We start from the raw sequence: 19113 nt of genomic DNA on the forward strand, positions 1-19113 counted from the left end.
AAAGGAGGTAAGAGGTTGGATGAAAGTTTTAAGTGAGTGTGAAGAAAAAAAGGCCAGATTTTAAATGTTATTGTGAAAAAAAGTACCATGAAAATGAAGAAAACTCTCTCACCTTTGTAGGTAGCTTGACCCAACTGTGTGATCTCTAGATTACTTTGGGATTTTTGTTCCTTTTCACAGGTCATTTTTCCTTTTAGTAGTCCTTTTTCTATCAGACATCCCAGTGCTTCTCTAGTTATATCTGAGAGGCTCTTTTCTTTAGACAGAAACTGTTGCTGAACACCAAACAGTGTGCCACACATAAAGTGGTAGATCTCTTCAGGGTTTCTTGCAATCTATAACATTTTAGTATGTGATTATTTAAACATAATGTTGCAATCTGAATATTGCTACGCATAGCATGAGAGATAAGTGCCAACCAACAATCTTTGTCTAAGTGAAAACATTATGCTTACTACTGAAGACATAGGGCAACACTTAATTTTATGTTGCTACAGAACTGTGTGATACCTCCAAGTTATACTACAGACATTCTGGCTGTAAGAGATCTGATATAACACTACATGCCACTCTGCTCTAACATTCCAGCTTTTAGTGTATCACTTTTTGGGGCGGGTGGGGGGGCTCTTTAAGGAGTGAGTAATACTAGAACATGTTTAAAACCAATGCAGAAATAGAGCAGAAACCACTTGGGACTTGTCTAAATTAGGAAATTTTATCATCATGTTTCAACATGATTTAACAACTGAATTAGCTAACACAATGATGACCTCATCATCATCATTTGTGTAGACAAGGGCAAGCTATGCTCAGCGCTGTGCAAGCTAGTCATGGTTAAACTCAAGGCCTTAGTGAATACTAATGTAACTGATCTCCATCTTAGTGAAATGTACAGTTATTCTGTATCCACACTCCTAATATCAAAATGCATCTCTAGTTGCTCACAAAAGAATTAAATTGTTACCTTTAATCCAACCAAAGACAGGAGCAGGCTTTGGATTCCCTTAGTGAATTCAAGAAAGAGGTTGCTGTAACAGTTCTCCAAAGGACTGTTTACTAAATTCTGAATCTAAAAAACAAAACAATGGTTATTTACACTTTGCATTCATAAACTCTCCACAGGTGAAAATATTCCATTTTCAACAAATATCTTGAAGGTTTTTTTAAAAAATCAAACTAATAAGAAAATTGCTGGAGATGTCCAAGTTTTAGGATTGACCTCTGGAGATAAACTCTTATGTGAGACACGACATATGCTGCAGAGAAACAACTGGTCTCCAAAGAGATTGGAAAAGGGCTCTGGCTGCCCTCATGATTGCAGAAAAGGGTCCCACAAAAATAATTATTACAAGGAGAGTCAAATAGTTACACAAGAAAAAGACTGCTGCTTTCAAATGAAGAGTTGGGGGCAAACAATTCAAATCCTCTTCTCCCCCCATCAACTTCTTCTGATGACTCAAGCCACCACATTTTTTGAGTAAGTTACCAGATGTTTGTCTTTTTCTTGCACTATAAGAATACTTTCACCAGCACTGTCAATGCCAGCTCGACCAGCTCTGCCAATCATCTGCTTATACTGGTTTTTCTTCAGGAACTCTGTAGCAACATAGGGAGCTCTTAAAATAACCCTAAGAAAAAAGAAGAGACTTTGAAAAAGCTACGTTTTGTAGTAAGAGTACAAAAACATCAGTAAAATTATATTAAACACAAAGCCCTCCCCAAGAGAAAAGTTTTTATTTGCCTCATGATGCAAGTCTCATTGTTAATGAGAATTGTGCATGCCTGTCAAATACAAAACATACCCCAACAGGTCTATTTGAAAATCAAGAGCAATACTGAGCACATGGAAAGAATCTTTGATAAAATATGAACAAGTGCCAAACTGAATTTTGTATCTATCTTATGGACTGTATCAGCTCCAATCACTATAGTAGTATCTAAGCACCTTATTAGTATTAAAAAAAACAAACAAACAAACAAAAAACCAAATAAGCAACTATGCCAGCCTGCATTGCTCAGTCGTTAAATTTTCCAACAAAAACCTTCATGCTTTCTCCCAGGCTGCCATTCACTCTGGAGGAGCTCCCCATAAACATTCGCAAAACTCACTCATCCAAAACACACTTTCTCCAAGATGTCAACAAAAAAACTTGACGACGGGTAGGGCTGCTGGTGTGCTGAGACCACAGCCTTGCACACTGACCAATACTGTCTCATTGTTTCCTTGTATCCTCCCATTTGTCTGTCTGTATCCATCTGTTGTCTCATCCTATACTTGGACTGTAAGTGCCTTGGGGCAGAAGTCTTTTTGTTATGTGTTTGTACAGCATCTAGCACAATGGGGTTCTGGTGCATGACCAGGTGCTACAGTAATACAAATTATAAACAGCACCACAATGTCATCAAGGACTTCTACAGACAACCCACAAGTTGCCTCCCCTGCATCTTTATACTGTAGCATCTCCTACAACTGTCTATATTTTTTAAATATTGATTTGATGCAATATGACATTAACCTCAACAAACAATTTGGACTTCTGTCTACACTCTACAGAGTTTAAGTTTTATTTAAATTGAGAATATAGAGCAACAGGAGAATTATTTAAATTATCGACATGCATATTCCATGAACTGTCAAATAAATGACAAAAATGAGCTTATTTCCAAGCCCTCAAATCTCCTTAAGTAATAACTCTATTTAGAAAGGCTATTTCTAAAGAATTCTACACTGAAATAAAGCCAAAATTGCATTTAGTCACGTTCCAGTTATATTGAATAACAAAAATCTAAATTTAACAAACAAGATTAAACACAAACTTTGTCTTTAGATCACAAAACTCTAATATAAAATACTAAAAAGGAGCCAAATCTGTTTTATACTGCCAGATTATTCAGTAACAAGCCTACAAAAAATTGTGCCCCATCAGATTTACTGAAACACAAACATTGCGCTTTAAATCATGCAATTTAAAGGCTGAGTCAACCTGAATGTAATAACTTACAAAAGTTGTTCAGGTATCAGATGCCTTGAGCCCCCTGCCAAATTTTTCTGGTTTTATAATGACATTTTCCTTTTTTTTTAAATTGTTTCTCTTTTCCCTGGTTGCTGCATGAAAAACCCACACAAGTAGGGAAAAGATTTCCTACAAAATGCTGACAAATGCACAAAGACAACAAATTGGAATTACATTTTTATTCTCTAATCTCTTTCAGTTATAGGTTATTTACTATTGTACATTGATGAGTTAAGACTGCAGGCTATCAATAACCAATTTATCCATGAAAGTGTAATTTATTTTAAAAGCTACTTTTGGATAAGCCCCTTTGTCTGAAGCAGGCAAGAGGACATTCTCCAAGCCAATCAGAATACATAAGGTAACTGATCACACTGAGAAACAATATGTCAATATCCTGCCAAAGTGTACCATTTTCGAATAGTAAGACAAGACCACAATGAGTAATAAATCATAGCATCCTAAATTCAAGAATGTCATTACATTAATTCAATCTTTGTTTTCAATAAATGCATTAGCATTTACACAGCAACAGGTCATTTGGACACACTTCTGTAACCACCACCAGGACCTCAAACATACAGATTGAACAGATGTGCTCTATGCTAGTACATTTTTGTGTTGTCTACACTTTTCAATAATCTCTCCAAATAAAAAGGACTATTTTCAGTGTAATTCCACTTTGAAAACTGTCTAAAAATAACATTGTTTGTTTCCTTATTTACTATCTCAGTGATTTAATAAAAAATTCTCAGTTTATAAGTAAAGTGATGGTTTTCTTAATTGCCAGCTCTATAGATTCTACCTGAAAGCCAAGACGTGTTCTTACTGTCTCATGCACCATCGTAAGTAACAGATTCTGCAACCCAAATTCTGCCCTCAGTTATGCCTGTGCAATCATCTGATTTGGTCCTGCAATTGGAATTTAGTTACAATTCTCTAACTTATACTTGAGTCAAAATAGAATGCATCTTGATTGTTCAGAAGGATTCTTGCTCAGCAGGGTTTCCAAGAGCAAAAAGCAGAAAAACTCATCCTTGAAATCAGCAGATATGACTAACAAACACACAAGGAGAACTACTGAGTAGATTGCAAAAAGAAAAGGAGTACTTGTGGCACCTTAGAGACTAACCAATTTATTATAATAATATAATAAATATTATTTATAATAATAAATTGGTTAGTCTCTAAGGTGCCACAAGTACTCCTTTTCTTTTTGGAAATACAGACTAACACGGCTGTTACTCTGAAACCTACTGAGTAGATTGTGCCACGTTTAATCACTACTCAGAGTGGAACCTCATTAATATAATGTTGACATCTCCAATTTTAGACAAAGCAGGAGTTTTGACAATATAGGGTTTAAATGAATCCTCACAAATACTTTTGCATGACTAACCTTCGAGCTGGCAGGTTGACTCCAGCAGCTAGAGTAGATGTGCAAGTAAGAAGGCACAGGACACCTGCAGAATAAGCCTCTTCTATACGTTTCCTTTCGTCACTGGTAAGGCCGCTGTGATGGTAGGCAATACCAAATGCAATGGTTCGCTTTAGAACAGGACAGAGACTTCCCTTACCAATATTCTTCAAGTCCTTAATAAGATCTTGTTTCTCTTTTTCCCTGTGATTTCTATATTCCCTTGAGGGGGTTGGGGGCAAACAACATAAACACCCTTAACATTTACATTTTGACAATTCAGTAACTACGTTAAAAGAAAAGCATACTTCTAATTTGCTCCTGCACATTCTCCATTCCTACAGCAAGAATATGTTCACCTCAACCACTGAAGTCCGGAAAACATTTTCTAGTGTTTCTAATACTATTATTACCAAAATGAGAATCACCGTTAGTCAGCAGCAAAAAAAAAAAATCAACCTATACTTTCAGTCAAGAAAACAGAAAGGATCAAGAAAATGGTAAATGTTCTATTTCAAATGCACTGAGATGAGTAACGAGAGAATGATACAACCTGCCTACAAGTCTAGTAATAGCACAGATTCTTTTCCTCATAGGCAGCAATCACAATGATGGGAATACCAAGTAGTTAGCGATTTCAATTTTCAGTATTTATTTTGTTAAGGTAATCAGATATACACACTGAAAATGAGTCTAAGTGCCATGTAACTTCCTAGAAACATCATTTCTATAGATTTTTTTGGATTATTATTAGATGAATTATTGCATGAATCTGAGCAGATATTGGTTGTTTCATTGATAATGAAATAAAACGTTAAGATATTCAACTTAAAAAAAAATCCAACTTTTTGTTTGCATCTTACATTCCCAGCATATGTAACCAAACACAAAGAGCTGCTTAACAGGCTACTGTTAGGCATGACAAAGAAGAGAACCACTGAGAGCATGAATGGTAAACAGTGAGTGCTGTAATTTACACAGAACAGCATGAACAAGATGTGAATTCCATTGATGGTCTCTAAAGGAACTTTGCTATTTTTGCTCTTTTTTCTTGTTTATATTTTTTAAACTGATTCTTGAAAAATTGTATTTTAGTGCCTGTTTTTGTTTTAAACCAAAAATGGACTCTGGAACAGGAGCATTCCCTTCAAACTACCCTATAACTCCATTCGCCCAGGGCAAGTTAATTTTTTTTGTTTTTCGTCAGGCAAGTATTTTTTTCATCATCATTGGAAAAGGCAGGTGACTAGTTTTTGTGCTAAAAGAAGTCAACAGTCAAGGCCGATTTGGCATTTCAGGTGTACTCTAAAATAGTAATGAGAGAAACATACTTGTTCAGGTATTTGCATATCATTTCAGCTACATTTTCACAGTTCTTTTTAGTGGAACAAAAGACTAGGCAGGAATAATTTGGAATGACTTCTGTCACCAAGGCAATAAGGTGGTCTGGGTCCATCTTCTGCAGATTACTAGAATACTGAAATAAAAGTGAAAAAAAAGAGTTATCACACACTCTACTTGTGATTACTACATGAATTAAACCGAAGGTCCTGACCCGCAAATCAATTCTGAATCTCCTTTCGCTTTAAAAATGCAGAACTTTAAGGGATGCTCAGTATTTGACTGGAGAGAACAGAAAGGTGTGAATGGAATATTTTGCCTCTTTACTACCATTGGAACTCATTGGTAACACTGGTGCTACCTGTTCTATCGTACTGGTAGTCACTCTATCAATGAAGAAGAGTACTGGTCTAGAGATCAGAAGTTTTTTTGGGGGTGGAGGCACAGTAAAAAGTAGGTAAAGACAACAACGAGTTCGGATTGTTACATTATGGTTGTGGGCATAGCAACCTAGAATCAAGAACAGAGACCCATTACCTTCCTTCCCCCACACTTCACATCTGGGCACTCAAGTATATTAGGCCCCAAATTTGATCTACATTAAGAATAGTTATACCAGACGAAACAAAATTTCCAGAAATCCAGTAGTCATAAGCCAATATGAAAGAGAAGGGTATCTCCTCCTACCACAATGCAGGGGCAATGCCCTAGTGTGAAAGCCTATCACCCATTCCCAGCTGTCGAGAAGAGAGAGGGTGCTGGGATACCTACCTAGGTGGTTTTCCTGGCCCTTGCTCATAGGCTCTATCCTTTTTGTAGCAGCTTCTGGCTAGTTGTCTGAAATTTTCAAGCACCTCACTCCCCCAGTCAGAAGGGAAAATAAGTTCTCTCCCTTCTTCTCTCCTGTACAGCTGGGAATAAAATTAAAATCTAAAAAACACCCCTCATTTTAGTATTTGGCCTTCTAAAGACCACTTTTCCATTGATATTCTACCCCTTTATCATACTGTATATTTATGAACCAATGAGTCCTAATAATACCTTAATTTACCTTAAGTTTTGAATACTGTATACCTAAAGAAATGAAAAGTTTCATACATTTATCTGTATTACCTTGAAATTAAGAAGACGTGAAAAAGTAAGGCCATTCTCTGCTTTGTCGTCAACTTCATAGATACTATCTTGTATTTTAACATACTCCTTTAATTCTACCTAGGTTGGTTTAAAAAAAAGGAAAGAAAAAGAAATGATACATTAACTTTGGTCAAATTACTGTCTGCATCACTACAACTTTAAAACTATGAGATCTCTTGGAAATACATTTCCAAACTTCAAAAAATAAAGGACCATTCTTATCTCTACACCCAAGAGCTGGCATATGGCATTTATTTGCCTGTTCTTTACCTCCAAGAATTCATTACCTCAAGACAATACACACCTTTCCTACCAACTGGTAAAGTACAGCTTGGCTGATGCTGTGAGCTTCAGGGCTAGTGCACAAGCAATTTACTTTCAGTTTTGCATGCTATTTCATCTAATGTTAGTTAGCTTTACTGATTCCCTTCAAGGTAAGTATCTTTCTGAATTGCAACAGTATAAGTTAAATACAGTTTGTATTGTGTGTCACTTCCACTACTGCCACATATCTTTTAGAAAATAAATGTGATTTGTCCCCGGAAATCTAGGCAAGCCGAACAATGAAAGACGTATGTTTTTAATTCTCAAAGCAAAGGAACACTTTTTTAAACATCTAACTGTATACCCTCTTTTCTCTGCCCGGGTAGAGAAAACAAATGAGAAATTTTAGCCCAAAGGTTTTTTGTTTGTTTGTTTTTAAAAGGTAACTGAAGCATCTGATTGAAGGAACTCAGAATACAAGTGCCTTCTCAATCACAAAGAAGGGCTGGTCTACCTATAGATTTTGTACCACCTTAACTGAACTGATTTAGAAACCAATACAGTTAAAGCAGTACAACCTCCACCTGCAGACATAGTTATACTGGTATAAAGGTGCTTATATTTATGGAAATAAGCTGTGCAGATACAAGCACCTTTATACCAGTATAACTATGTCTGCACGGGGAGGTTGTACTGCTTTGAACTAAGTTTCTAAGGGCACGGCTACACTGGAAACTTCAAAGCACTGTCGTGGGAATGCTCCTGCAGCAGTGCTTTGAAGTGCAAGTGTGGTCACATGTGAGCGCCGGGAGAGAGCTCTCTCAGCACTCCTGGTAGTCCACCTCCACGAGGGGATTAGCTCTGAGCACTGGGAGCACGGCTCGGAGTCTGATTTTTCATACCCCTGAGCCATCGAGTTAGAGCGCTATAAAATGTAAGCGTAGACAAGCACTCAATCAGTGTAAGTGGTACAAAAACTGTGTGTTGAAAGCTCAAAGTATGAAACTAGCAATCACTTTTAACTCTAAAAATAAAAATGTTAAGCAATAGTTTTCCCTAGTCTTGAACACGTACTGGTCTAAAATTATTAGCGTAATACTCCGCTTGCAGGAACTGCTGCAGGTCCCCAACATTGTTTAAAGTTGCACTCATTCCAATGATTTGAGTAGTTTCTATAAAATAGAAAATTAAATGTTGAGTAAATTAGAAGACACAAAATGTTAAAAATGTCACAAGATGTATTTATAGCCTTATATAGCACATATAAAAAGCACTGAATTCAGTATCTAGGCAGCTGTTTAAATCATGCCATTATTTTTTTTAAAAAGGCCAACCAAAGGGGCCCACAGACTTTTGTACCTATTTCAGTGCAAGTTATCACAGCACAAGCAAAGTTCTAGTTAACAGTGAACATATTTTAACACAGCAGTTGCCATATCAGAGCCAACTGCTGTAAACCCAACCTAACTCCGTTAATAAAGAAAACTTAAGGGAACAAGAAACTTTACTACCTGTGGAGGAATTAAAGCTCTCACAGTGGTCATTGGGTTAGACCAGAGGTTCTCAAACTGTGGGTCGGGACCCAAAGTGGGACGCAACCCCATTTTACCGGGGTCGCCAGGGCTGGCTTAGACTTGCTGCAGCCTGGGGCCAAAGCCAAAACCTGAGGCCCACAGCCCAGGGCTGAATTTGAAGCCCAAGGGCTTCAGCCCTGGGCAGCAGGGCTCAGATTAAAGGTCCCCTGCATGCGGCTGAAGCTCTTGAGCTTCAGCTTTGGCCCTACCCTCCCCACCCAGGGCGGCGTGGCTTAGACTTTGGCCCTCCCACCCAGTGGGGCTCAGGCAGGCTCAGGCTTCAGTCCCCCATCCTGGGGTCGTGTAGTAATTTTTGTTGTCAGAAGGGGGTCACAGCGACATGAAGTTTGAGAACCCCTGGGTTAGACTTTTATTTAAAGCTTTAATTTGGCAGCTCTCAAGGTTCTCAGTGAAACAGTTTAACTGTTCACCATCACAACAGTCCACTAGCACTCACCTCTCACACGTCAAGAGAAGGATGTATTTTTGAAAACGATGAAGGTAATAGAATTGGAGAGCCACATGACAAAACAGCCCTAGCAATGGTTTTATAACATACAGGGCTCCAGACTCAAGGGCTGAACCAGGCCTAAGAGGCTGCCCAGACCAGCAGCCAATCAGAAAGGGCTGGGGGAGAGCCAATCAGAGCAGGGAAAGAGGCAGCCAATCAGGACAGGGCTACATCCTATATAAAGGCTGCCTAGCAGAGAAGGCAGTCAGTTGCTCTCTGACTAGCAAGGGAGAAGGACTGGCTCCTGAGCTAAAGAGCAACATCTTAGACAAAGCAGTGCTGGGCAGGCTTGGGGAAGCAGAGCAGAACTCTGGCCCAGATACCTGCCAGGCTGTGGCCCTTGCTAAGAGGGGTTGAGAAGGTGCATCGGGCCAAAGGGTGTGGCCCAGGAAAATAGGGAGGCAAGAGGGGAGAGATGGAAGGCAGAAGGAGGCTGCCCCTAGAAAGTCCCTGGGAAAGGACCCAGGGTAGTGGGGGGTCCTGGGTCCCCCCCCGCCTTCCCCCTTTGCACTGTCCCTTGCCATTGAGGAGAGAGGCCGAGACAGACCATGACCTGCCCCTGAGACAAGGGGTTAGACTCTAGGGCTGTGGTTGGCCATGGAGGCAGGGACAAACGGAAGAACGGCTGTTAACAACGCCACCCCGGAAGGGGGTGAGACCAGAGTGGTGGGCACTGCCGGAGGGCAGTGTCCTGAAGTGCATGCAGAGTGTCCTGCAGAGGACACCGCCGAGCAGGGAGCAACGCAGGTCCCAGGACAGCGGAGCGGAGCCAATGGGCAGACTACCATGTGTTTAGGACGCCCCACAGCGGTCAAGAGCTAATTCCCGGAGTGACCAACAGGGGGTGCCAGCGGTGATGAGTGGTGACCCCGTCACACAACCAAACAGATTAAAAAAGAAAAAGCAACAATCAAATTGAAGCCTGGACTGAACAAGAGTCCTTCAGTGTAACAAGAAGCAAGTTTTAAAGGCAGGTGCCCTGGAGCTAGGAGTGTTCTGCTGCTGACCTTAGAAAGCCACCTTCTAGGCAGATGGTCATGATACAAAAGGCCTTAACTATCATTAGACGACAGCAGAGAAGGTGGTGTCTTCTAAATAACTGGGTCCCAGACAATGCATATTTAGATTTCTTGAATTTTACTCAGAACACCCAAGTAGCCTTTAGTGCCACACTTGAAGAGCACATGCTGAATGTTCTCCACCTTTCTCACTGACAAGGCAGGTGGCTGTATTCTGTATCAGATGAAGACTGCAGAGGTCCACCGGCGTACAATTGCATTAGGGGAACAATTACAAAAGACATGGTAATACTGTGGCAAGGTTTGCATCCAAGAAGAGTCTCTGGGCTAGTCACAGACAGATAACAGAAATATCTCACAATGCCCTTTTCCGTGTACTCAGGGAAAAAAAGATCTTCCACAACCCCTGGCCACAAACCACACAGTGAAAGGGCGGTGCTCCCCACCTCCATTCTTTTAGATCAGTGACCCTCTTCCATTTATATAAAAAGAATAAAACATGTAACAATGATAAGCCTATCTGCTTCAAGACCGAGCTGGGTAAGTTTATGTAGGGGATGGTATGATGAGACTGCCTACAATGACATGTAGCTGATCGACAACTGCTACATCTCCAATGGCCAGTGAGGGGACACTAGATGGGGAGGGCTCTGAGTTACTAAAGAGAATTCTTTCCCAGAAGTCTGGCTGCTGGGTCTTGCCCACATGCTCAGGGTCTAACTTATCACAATATTTGGGGCTGGCAAGGAATTTTCCCACAGATCAGATTGGGCAAAGATCTTGGGAGTTTTCACCTTGCTCTGCACCATGAGGCACTGGTCACTTGCAGGTTTAAACTAGTGTAAATGGTGGATTCTCTGTAACTTGGAAATCTTTAAATCATGATTTGAGAATTTCAGTAACTCAGCCAGGGTTAGGGGGTCTATTACATAGTGGGGGTGTGAGGTTCTGTGGCCTGCAATGTGCAGGAGGTCAGACTAGATTATTACGATGGTACCGTCTGACCTTAAAGTCTATGAGTCCATGTAATTTATTTGTTTGTGTGTTTCAAGAGGCTGGCATTGAAGGGTAAGGGTGTGAAAGGAGTGGCGGGAGAGATTTTATTCGGCAGTTTGATCTCAACATAAACCAACACCTTGCAAATTCCCCCGATTGCCTTTTGTGAATCTCTTGGGCCTTATGACCTACCAGTTATGAAACACTGTTCTAGATTAATCCCCTGACACAGCAGCATCCATCCTTCCCAGATTAGTTGCAGACATATCACTTCCATTTAAGTCAAAACAAGCTGAGAAATCACAAACATTAGAAAACCATCTTAGATGAAAAAGGAATAAAGAATTTAATGTTGTCCACATACTGGTGACTATGGGTGTGTCTTCACAGTATGGTCATCTTGAGTTAGCACACCAGTTAACTGCACTTGAGCAACTATTGTTCAAAACAACGAGTTACTGAGTGAGTTGCAAAGTGACTAGATTAGCTGCTGCTGAGTTGTAACTCAAGCTGATGTATCCCCACTGAAGTACTAGCTCAAACTTCAGCAGCATTCAGGCTTCGACCTCCCCCTGCAAGGGAATGTCTACGCCAGGGATCTCAAACTCGAATCACCACAAGGGCCACAAGAGGATTAGTACATTAGCCCGAGGGCTACATCACTGACACCCCCCTCCCTACCCCGGTCCCCACTCCACCCCTTCCATGAGGCCCTGCCCCTGCCCCACCCCTTCCCCACCCCCATTCCAACCCTTTCCCCAAAGTCCCCACCCCAACTCCGCCCCCTCCTTGCCCCTATTCCAACCCCTTCCCCAAATCCCTGTCCCTGCCCCGCCTCCTCCCCGTTCCTCCCACCGGAAAGCGTTAAGTGCAGCCAAACAGCTGTTTGGAGGTGGGAAGTGCCTGGAGGTAGGCAGACGAGCAGGGATGCGGCGTGCTGGGGGGAGAGGGAGAGCTTGATGGCCACAGGAAATAAGTCCGGGGGGTGCGGGAGAGAGTGCAGGGAGCTTGGCGGCCCCCAGGGAATAACCCCACAAGCCGCATGTTTGAGACCCCTGGTCTATGCTGTAGCTGGGACAATGTTTCCCAGCATCGACAGACATGTACTAGCTCTGCTCCAGCTAGCATGCTAAAAATAGCAGCGTAGCTGCAGCAGCATAGGCAGTGGCTTGCGCAAGCCACCCGAGTTCAAGTCCACCTGACTGCCCAGGTGTGTACTTGGGTGGTTAGCCTGAGCTGCCACCCATGCCACACTACTATATTTAGCATACTAGATCCAGCAGACCTAGTGTGTGTGTGTGTCCACCCATGTTGGGAAGCATGTTCCCAGGTGTACTGTAGACATACCCTGAAAGGCCAGCTGTCTTGAGCTTATAGTACCACCTAACTCAAGCTACAGATTTTTGTATGTGGCTGGAAATCAAGTTAAGGGTAACACTAGTTATAACTCAAGCCAACTGTGCCGTGAAGACTCGCCCTATGCAATGGATACTGTTTCACAGTGTTCCCTAAGGTCTTTATATAAACATTTAACAGGAAGGGTCAGATTTCACTCTTGAGGGAAGAGTTCACCCCAAACTGGAATTTCTCAGAGATGAAGGAAGGGGACTACTACAGGGCCACTTCATGAACTCCTGCAAGGCACTACAAAGGGGTAAAAAATAACCGCAGTGATCCATGGTGAAATACACTATTACTCAGTGGAGTTTCTGATATTTTAGAAACCGTGAAACAAAAAATAAATTAAAAGTTGGATTATCTCTCTCAAGTTATACAAGTTGTTACTTTACATGGTATTTTTAAAGTTAACTAGTCATGGTGCAGGAGTTACTTACTGCTGGTGTAGAGAATTTTTGCAAGAATCATTTCCAGTGTAGCTCCACGACTCCCCTCACCAAGCATGTGCAACTTCGGGGAATAATAAAGAGAAGTGAGGCATGGTAAATTAGTTACTGACTTAGCAATATTTCTAAATACAAACCAACATACAAATCAAATCCCAAATATTTTTAATATGGTAAACCTTTTGTCCGATTTCTCTTTAAGTTTGGTGTATTTTGACTCTAAAGCCTCCTCCAATAATGTCATCTCACTATAAAATATTATATATATATTTATTTTTTTAGGAGAATGCGGAAAAAAGTATGTGTTTAACAAGGTTTGCTTTCCATTAAATTAAATGACAACGGTCACAGGGATGGCACTTCCTGGCAGAAAACACTCAGTGCAGTGATCTTTTATTACTACCCAGTTAGAATTTATTTTGTACATCTCTTATCTTGATCAAACTGTGCAACGAGAGGTCTGGGGCCGCTGCGGGGGCCAGAAGCAAGTTTCAGGGAGTTTGACAAGCATGGCTGGCGTTAGACCCAGGACTGAAAGCTGAAGCCCTGCCATGTACGACTCTAGCCAGGCTCAAGTACCACCACCCAGGGCGGAAGACGAAGCATGAGCAACTTACCTTCATGATGCCGTCTGCGGCATGGGGCCCAGGCAATTGCCCTCCTTGCTCCCCCCTAACGATGGCTTTTGCTTTTATATGCAGAAAAACAACTGCTGTGGCACAGCTGGGCCACGTGTGTGTGGGGGGGGGGCGCTCAGAAAGAAAAAAGTTAGGAACCCCTGCTTTAGAAGGCAGTGAAGGCCTTTTGCTAACAGTTAATGACAGTACAGCAATCACTGGCAAAGCAGCAGTTAATTCTCAATGTTTTCGTCACAGAACATTTTATTAAAAAGGGACACCTTCAACTTGAGTAATATTGTTGGTAGTTACATGGGGCTGGATTGACACCTTGTAATCTAGTTTAAGTAAGGGGAAGCACATAGCTACACTATACCAGGAGCAGAGTAGGGACGGAGTTGTGACTCTGGCCTACACTTAAAAATTAGACTGTCCTAGCAATATCACTCAGGGTTGTGAAAAATGCTGTGCCCTGAGCACTGTAATTAGGTCATCCTAACCCTCACGATAGACGTAGCTAGATCGATGAAAGAATAGTTCCATCAACCTAGCTACCAACTTTTGGAGAAGTGGATTAATTATATCTACAGAAAAAACCCTTTCATCGACATAAGAAGCTGCAGCGCCTTAGCTGTACCACTGTAGTGCAGTAGACATATCCTCTGTCAAATCTGAATAGTGCTGTTCCTTTATCTTCTTAGATTAGTTCATGCTACAAATGGACTCTCAGAAAACCATGTGATCAAAAATGGTTTATGCTAGACTGAACATGTTTTTGTGTATAATTAAGGGATCAGTAAAACACATTCAATGTAACCAGTTCAAGATTAATTTAAAGTTTGTTTTATACTAGTATGGGATGAATGCCCCTTGTATCCTATTCTGCAAATGGCTGTGTTTTAGGTAGTTAACATTTGCCAACCATCTTTAAGAAGATTTCTCAGACAAATTAAGAGCCCACTGCTCTATTAAGATACCAGAAAGGAGCAAATCCCAAATGAGCAATAACCCTCAAGACAAATCTTGGATACTCTCCAGCTTGCTAAGCAATGGTTTTCTAATATAGTACCTGTACAATATGCCCATTTGTACAGTATATATACAGTTTTAAATGGTGTATTTTTCTTGTAACTGTTTTGTAAATAAAATAGTAACATATGTATTAGTAACCTGTTGCAAGTTTTATAACAAACCTCATCTACTACAACTAGACCCAGGTCACCAACTCTTCCTGTTTCAATCAAGGAGTTCACTAGGCTGTGTCCTTTCTCTATAGTAGCAATGTACAGTGATTTCTTCATTCTCCTTTTGATTGGAGGAAATCTTCCTTTACTTCCCGCATATTCTTCAACCAAGAAGCCTAGCTCTATTCCAAAACTTGACAAGGCCCAAACCTACAATATAATAAAATGCAAAAAGAACAAATTACATGAAGAGTAAATTAATTTTCACACTTAATGACTTTGATCTTGCAATTAACTCATGCTAATGGAATTTCAGGATTAAGGCCAGAAAATAAGACATTATTTCATGTATACATTATGCAACAATACAGCTGACAATAAGAACTATTACTTGAACAAATGACTACTGCAAAAAGTGAAATCAAAGCATATTAACGACAAAAATATTTTAGTACATAAGCCTTTCAGGTGTTGAGATTTGTCAAACCAGTGACAAAATACTTCATCTGTCCTCCATAAATCACTTATTAGTTCCATTAGACAGCTATGGTTTTTTTTTGCAAGATTATTTAAATGTCAACATGGATTTTAGAGTAGACTTGGATTAGACGGCACTGCAAGCAAGGCACTAACATTCCAACAGCTTGGTGCAAATCCAATTTTTCATAACTCAGTTGAAGTGGATATCCTTAACTATAGACTATGTACATTTCATCACAAAGAGTAGTTTGAGAGCCTCTTAACTGAACTAGAAAATAGAAACATACTTTTCATTTCCAGGCTGATATTTATTCAAGATACACAAGAATATATTCACTAGAAATCTCCTATGGATTAACAGAGGATTTAAAATATTTACAGTCAATTTTCCAACACTGGTAAAAAAAGTGCATGTATAAAAAGTAATATTCATTTCAGAACAAAACAAAAAACCAAAATACTGTTTTCACACCTTTTCTTGGACAATAGCCACATATGGTAGAACCATTAAAACATCTTTCTGCCTGCAGAGTAATTCCTGAAGAATTAAAATTTCAGCTACAAGTGTTTTTCCACCACTGGTTGGCAATGAATATATTAAGTTCTTTCTTTGTTGCAGAGATTCTAACGTTAAGCAAGTGTGCTGCCACTCTGTAAAATTGAAAGAAAAATTATTTTGCCACCTCTCTTCTCACATGCATGCTGATTCAGGATCAAAATACACGTTTTCTGTAAAACTAAAGGGTATGGGCAGATTATTGTCTCAGGCAGCTTTCACTGATAAAGTACTGAACATTTCTGATGATCCAGCCTGCCCATCCTCCTTCTTATAAAAGTGTCCACAGAACAAAATATTTTAATATACCACATACAGATGGCTCCATCCTACATATAGGTATTAAAGCATCTACAGCAACAGCCTGCCATTCAGATTGCCCAGATGGTTAAACAGCTTTCAGAAGGTAGAAATTAAAAACAGCTTCATGGAATGACCACCAGCTGCAGCTGGGCAAAATATTTTTGGTGAATAGTTTTATTTGCCAAAATATAGAATTTTGGTTGAACTTAAACTATTTGTGATTTAGTGTCCAGTCTGCAAAATACAATTTTTTGGTTCACTGAAAAGTAATATTTTGGTGATGTCTTAAAGAACCATTTCATTTTGACATTACCAAAATTTTACCAGATTAGGTCACCCGAACAACCTTAATTCCATCCACGTATTATCACCTGCACACCACTAAAACCCAGTAGACAACCTTGCATTGCAAGGTTGTACATCTTCGAAAATAAGAGTCACAAAACCAACAGCATGTCTCAACAGAAATACTCAATGTGACATTATCTAGACACAAATACAACCCCAAAGTAGTTGGCAAAGCCTATCTCAGATTTCCAAAAGAAGACAGTTCTACCATAAACTGAGAAATTAAGAATGTTTCTATCCTTTAGGGGCCACAGAAGTTGAGGTGCCTTTGGATAAGAACTTCTTAGCCCCTATATTTTCTGTTGATCAGGTAATTCAATCTTATCATAAAACTTAAACACAGGAACATACAGCTTTAAGTAGCTACAACAATGTAACTCCAGCCTTTTTACAAAGCACATGCAAATACCATGAAAAAAAATAAATTCAGAATTTCTTAGCAAGAGTGGTAAATATCAACCATCTCTTCCCCTACATCCTGCCTCAACTACAGTTTTAAGATGACCTTCTCATGCTTTTAAGTCCTCAAAAAAAAGTTTGGTTACACAACGAAAGCTTAGGGTGGATGGGGGACAGAGTTACAGTTTCCATATTTTAATGTTTAAAAAAAAATTAAGAGTAACCTTAAGTTTCCTTGCTTTCCACTTTTTCAGCTACAACATTCTTTGAAAGATTTTTCCTTAGAATTTATGGGTTAATTTTAACTAATTCCAACTCAACAAACTTACTGTCTAGCAACTTAAAACAGAAATTTTGTTTCCACGAGTACATGATGAAAAGGTTGCATCAATCTGCTGGAAATATTATATCCACTGTAACCCAAGAGCAAACAACTGTGATTTTTTTAAACAAAAATTTAATGGATATTACCATAAAGTTTTTCAATCCCTCGGAACTGTATTAAGAGATCTCTAACTTTACTGGGTAACCCATAAAAAGGGCCAATGTCAACAGAAGAAGTTTCAATAGTTTTCTTGGCAACACAAATTTCTTCAGACAGAACAGCTTCTTTGAGCTGTTTAGTTCTAGAAACCTGTGGAGTCTGAGCCTTGGCATTTCCAGTCATAGTATTTTTGAGGTGATCTTTGAGACTCTTTCTTTTACTCATGTTGGACGTGGTGCTTGGGGACAATTCATTATTTATTTTGGTGTGCTCTGCATTATGGTGACAAGACGACTGATTCAACATTTTATCAAGGCAAGAATTCATGTCATTAGCACTCTCTTTTGTACCTGATGATTTTCTAGAATCAACTGAGGTATTATTCATTTCCTCAAAATATAGAAGCTGTGAAGATGGCAAGTCATCTAAAAAACAGTCTCCAGGTTCTAGAGTCCTGTTATCTTGTTCACTTGTGGTCCTCAAATGACTCTCTTCTTCAGTTTTGAAACCAATAATGTTTCCTGCAGCAGAAAAAATTAGTTCCTTGCTTCTGGCATTTTGTAATTGAAGATACCCAAATGCAGGCTCTACAGTAGCTTTTTCTTCCATGTTTTTAGTACATGAAGTCAAGTCAATAGATTGAATACATTCCTGCTCCATATTATCAAACTGAGCTAACAAAGAATCATTTCCAGAAAAGCTGTCATAATCACCAAACATGTCCTCTTCACTGTCATTATTATACTGCAAAAAAAAAAAAAAGAGTATATTTATGAATATTCAACACCAAATGGGAGGCTGACTCACATGCTGACAGATTTATATCTGAAACATCTGACTCAAAACCAAAATGTCAATTTCATGAGTAATTTAAGTGTGCATTTCATTCTATTTGTGAAAGATAATGGTTGGGATTTTCAAAAGCACTAAAGTGACTTGTGGTCCTAAATCACTGAGGCTTGGTCGACACTCAGATTTCATACTGGTACAACTATTTCAGTGCGAGTTATACTGGTATGACACAGCATCAACAAGTTGCATGAAGGTGCCTTATATTGGCATAGCTTATCCCACCCCTTCTCATTCAGAAATGAACAACACTGATATCAGCCACCTGTTCACCAGTGCAACTGTTCATACTCAAGGAGTGCTTTATCTGTACTAATATTGTTGAAGTGAGCCAACTCTTGTATTTAGACAAGTCCTCAGTCACATTTGGTAGCATTTTTTCCAAAACAATATAAAAGATCTTTAAGTGCTTTACAAAGACAGATGTTTTACAGATAGGTGCAATGAGGTACAGAATGAAGGGTAAGTAACAAAGCTGGGAGGGGAAGTGAGTAAGGGTCAGACCAAGGTGAAGCATAAACCTGCATACCTGACAAAGTAACTAGATTAGCACATACAAAAATGCATGTTACCTTGAATAAATCAGCCAATTAACTTGAGTTAACACAGGATCACTAATGCCCTCTATTAGAGAGCTGTCATATGTTTGGGGACAGGAGAAAGTGCACATAAACCTGGACTACAAAGGTAAGAGGTTTGGAAAAGTGCTGCACCTTAATAAGGCTCAAATGAAATGTATACCCCAAATAAAAAACAAACCAAAACAGAATTCCAAAAAA

At 39.7% G+C, this 19113-nt stretch overlaps 1 protein-coding gene across 6 annotated transcripts in view; it reads right to left on the reverse strand.

Moving 5' to 3' along the window:
* The window catches only part of HELQ (helicase, POLQ like), a 34441-nt gene that overhangs the window by 11604 nt on the left and 3724 nt on the right, over positions 1–19113 (reverse strand). For 3 of the 6 annotated variants that reach the window (XM_073340537.1, XM_073340538.1, XM_073340542.1), the window contains 11 exons: positions 17473–18229; positions 15868–16046; positions 14925–15125; positions 13106–13178; positions 8245–8342; positions 6886–6984; positions 5763–5908; positions 4414–4653; positions 1487–1628; positions 965–1069; positions 113–335 (listed from right to left, as the gene is read on the reverse strand). In XM_073340537.1, the coding sequence (XP_073196638.1) occupies positions 113–335; positions 965–1069; positions 1487–1628; positions 4414–4653; positions 5763–5908; positions 6886–6984; positions 8245–8342; positions 13106–13178; positions 14925–15125; positions 15868–16046; positions 17473–18229 (2263 nt within the window). Of the gene's footprint in view, positions 1–112; positions 336–964; positions 1070–1486; positions 1629–4413; positions 4654–5762; positions 5909–6885; positions 6985–8244; positions 8343–13105; positions 13179–14924; positions 15126–15867; positions 16047–17472; positions 18230–19113 lie in introns of those variants that run through there. The other 3 variants (XM_073340541.1, XM_073340544.1, XM_073340543.1) reach the window with 3 other exon arrangements.

Source organism: Lepidochelys kempii, chromosome 4 (assembly GCF_965140285.1).
Source record: "Lepidochelys kempii isolate rLepKem1 chromosome 4, rLepKem1.hap1, whole genome shotgun sequence".
NCBI classification, from domain to species: Eukaryota; Metazoa; Chordata; order Testudines; family Cheloniidae; genus Lepidochelys; species Lepidochelys kempii.